Raw genomic sequence first — 1746 nt, 5'->3', positions numbered from 1 at the left:
GAAGCGAGTTCACGGTCAAGTTGACCAGTGGTCACTAAAGAATAATAGTTTTTAATTGAAGGAACTAATTTAAAAGGGACGTTTTGTTGAATGGAACAGCTGACTTTTACATTCTTTTCAGAGTCTCTGTCCTGCACATTAATGATGCCCACTTCAGTACCAGGTGACACATTCTCTGCTAATGGATTTGACAGTGATTCTACATGTATCACTGGAGAATTATCGTTCACATCAGTGATAGAAATGATCACCTTAGCATATGTTGACAGTCCCAGTCCATCTTTTGCCTTCACACGGATTTCATATGAAGTGCTTGATTCATAGTCAGCTGTGCCAATTACAGCGATTGTTCCCACTTTACGATCAATACTAAATGTCTTCTTCACATCTTCTGTAACATGTCCAAAATCATAACTCACATCTCCATTCACTCCCTCATCAGCATCAGTAGCGCTAACTTTAATCACTATTGTGTTAGGAGGAGAATTTTCAGGCAGGCTGCCTTTATAAACGGCCTGGCTGAATACTGGGGAGTTATCATTAGTGTCCAGCACGGTAACATGTATGACCACTGTGCCTGATCTCCGAGGAGAGCCGCCATCTAAAGCTGTGAGAAGCAAATTCATCTCACTTTCCTTTTCACGGTCAAGTTCTTTGTCAAGAACGAGCTCTACTGTGTTACCACTGACAGACAAAACGAAATTATCATTTTTCTTGAGCAAGTACTGCTGAACTGAATTTTGTCCTACATCCGCATCGTGGGCCTCCTCTATCACAAAACGAGCCCCTTTGTCGGCTGACTCGCTTATCTCCAAATCAATTAAGTCATCCTGAAACAGAGGGGCGTTATCATTTATATCTTGAATGTGCAGATTCATTCGATGAAGTTCGAGTGGATTCTGCAGCACAACCTCATGTTTCAGGACGCACGAAGCCTTGTCACCACAAAGCCCCTCTCTGTCAATCCTGTCCGCCACAATCAGCTCTCCGCTTCTGGCGTTTAGATCACAAAAACGTTTTCCGCTCCCGTCGGCGTCGATGCGCGCTTTTCTGCCGGACAGCGCGCTCGCCTCCAATCCGAGATCCTTGGCTAAATTCCCAATCACCGATCCTCGTTGCATCTCCTCGGGAAAGGAAAAGCTCACGTCTCCGTGTGAGGAATGAAACAAAAGGAAAAGGAAATAAAATGTGTGCGCCTGAAACCGGGTGCACTTCGACGCCATCATCCGTTCAAAAGACGTGGACATGAGATATATACAACACAGAGGTCCAAAATATAATTGTACACTTTACAGGAACGACAATCTGATGTTATCCTCCCTCCAGCCCAAATGCTTGTGCGGCCAAACGCCCTTCCACAAGAGAGAAAGACTCGTAATTTCAAGATTGGTCTATATCGCCATCTTGAGTCGACTTGCACTATCACACTTACTCAATATAATAGGAAGGAAGTGCACGAATTCAGTGTTGAGTTTAATTTTAAATTGCCGCCTGTAATGTGTTTTTCACGAACAGAATGCAATGGAAATTACTTATCTAGATTGAGGAAATGTGCAAAATATTAGGCAGCACTCAATTTGTAAATTCATCAATCTCCTGTTTTGATATCAATCCTCACACACTATAATCTAACAGAAGCATATGCGCCCTTAAAAAGTCTTTTGATGCATCGTATCTTCAAAAGATATATCCTTCATATGTTGTCTTCACTAATCAAGAACTGTAACTTGCACAGTGCCCTGAGAG

At 42.7% G+C, this 1746-nt stretch overlaps 1 protein-coding gene across 1 annotated transcript in view; it reads right to left on the bottom strand.

Moving 5' to 3' along the window:
• Positions 1-1402, bottom strand: part of LOC109516993 (protocadherin beta-10-like) — a gene marked incomplete at its 3' end in the record, with an annotated part of 2720 nt that extends 1318 nt beyond the window's left edge. Inside the window, exon 1 of the mRNA XM_019871856.1 lies at positions 6-1402. Within this exon, the coding sequence (XP_019727415.1) occupies positions 6-1247 (1242 nt within the window). The remainder of the gene's footprint in view (positions 1-5) is intronic.
• Positions 1403-1746: the final 344 nt, after the last annotated feature.

The sequence above is a fragment of the Hippocampus comes genome, unplaced genomic scaffold, assembly GCF_001891065.2.
Source record: "Hippocampus comes isolate QL1 unplaced genomic scaffold, H_comes_QL1_v1.1 scaffold1850, whole genome shotgun sequence".
In the NCBI taxonomy this organism is placed as follows: Eukaryota; Metazoa; Chordata; class Actinopteri; order Syngnathiformes; family Syngnathidae; genus Hippocampus; species Hippocampus comes.
Note: the sequence above shows the minus strand (reverse complement) of the source record. Positions and strands in the feature narration are given on the sequence as shown.